Raw genomic sequence first — 1,186 nt, forward strand, 5'->3', positions numbered from 1 at the left:
TTTAATGATCAATCTCTAAGGAGATCCTTGTGGGCTTACATTATGTCCATTAGTGGCCAAATGACTGGACCATGGGTAGTGCTTCAATTTTGTTTTGAATAAGGAGGAAAGAATAGGGAGATCGGTTACTATGGCAGAAATAATTGATTTCAAAGTGTGTGTGGGACAATGTGGCTTGCAGGATCTCAGGTCAGCAGGATCTTTTTATACATGGAGTAATAAACAACAAGGCGTGGCTCGAGTTTATAGCAAAATTGATAGGGTGCTAGTGAATGATGAGTGGGTTTCAAACCTGCCAGCATCAAAAGCTTGCTTCCTTCAAGAAGGGTTATATGACCACTGCCCAGTACTGGTTCATTGGGAAAAACATAATATGTCAAGAACAAGGCAATTCAGGTACTTTAACATGTGGAGCTTAGCACCGGACTTTCTACGGAAAATAAAGAGTAGCTGGGATGAAAGGATAGTAGGAAGGAGAATGTTCCAAGTGGTGGGTAAACTGAACAGACTAAAATCTGTCCTCAAGCAGCTTAATTGGGATAGATTTAGTGATATTGAAAACAAGGTTACCGTAGCAATGGAACAATTGCTGAATTGTCAAGTAAGAATACAACAGTCACAAAGTACAGAATTGTTTGATGAAGAGATGCAATTGGCTAAACAATGTGAACAACTGCAAAATACAAAACATCAGTACCTGAACCAAAAATGCAAAGCGAAGTGGCTACAAGAGGGGGACCAGAACACTGCCCTGTTTCACAGGTATTTGAAGGCCAGAAGGAACAAGAATTGAATTTTGGCTATAAAGAACACTAGAGGGGAAGTCGAAACCAACATGTATGACATAAGTAGAGCTTTCATTAAATATTACACTGAGCTATTGGACACAAAAATGAATGGGAAGCAGCCAGCTAATAGAAGAATTATTAGAAGGGGAGCTGTGGTATCGAATGAACAATGTAGCATGCTGGTACAAGAGGTCACTAAAGAGGAGATTAAATCAGCATTATGGGCAATTGAAGGCGATAAAGCCCTAGGGCCTGATGGTTTTGTAAGCAAATTCTTCAAAGACAGTTGGGAGATAGTAGGGAGAGATGTAGAGGCGGAGGTCAAGGAATTTTTTAAAACGGGGCAGATGCTGCAAGGCTTAAATGATACAATGATCACTCTGATTCCTAAAGGACAT

The 1,186-nt window shown here is 40.2% G+C and overlaps 1 protein-coding gene across 1 annotated transcript; it reads left to right on the plus strand.

Annotated features, from left to right (window-relative positions):
• Positions 1 to 130: 130 nt before the first annotated feature.
• LOC124891184 lies at positions 131 to 793 on the plus strand. The gene has a single exon (XM_047402990.1). The coding sequence runs from the start codon at positions 131 to 133 to the stop codon at positions 791 to 793; it is 663 nt and encodes a 220-aa protein (XP_047258946.1).
• The last annotated feature ends 393 nt before the right edge of the window (positions 794 to 1,186 follow it).

This window comes from Capsicum annuum, unplaced genomic scaffold, assembly GCF_002878395.1.
Source record: "Capsicum annuum cultivar UCD-10X-F1 unplaced genomic scaffold, UCD10Xv1.1 ctg31910, whole genome shotgun sequence".
NCBI lineage: Eukaryota > Viridiplantae > Streptophyta > Magnoliopsida > Solanales > Solanaceae > Capsicum > Capsicum annuum.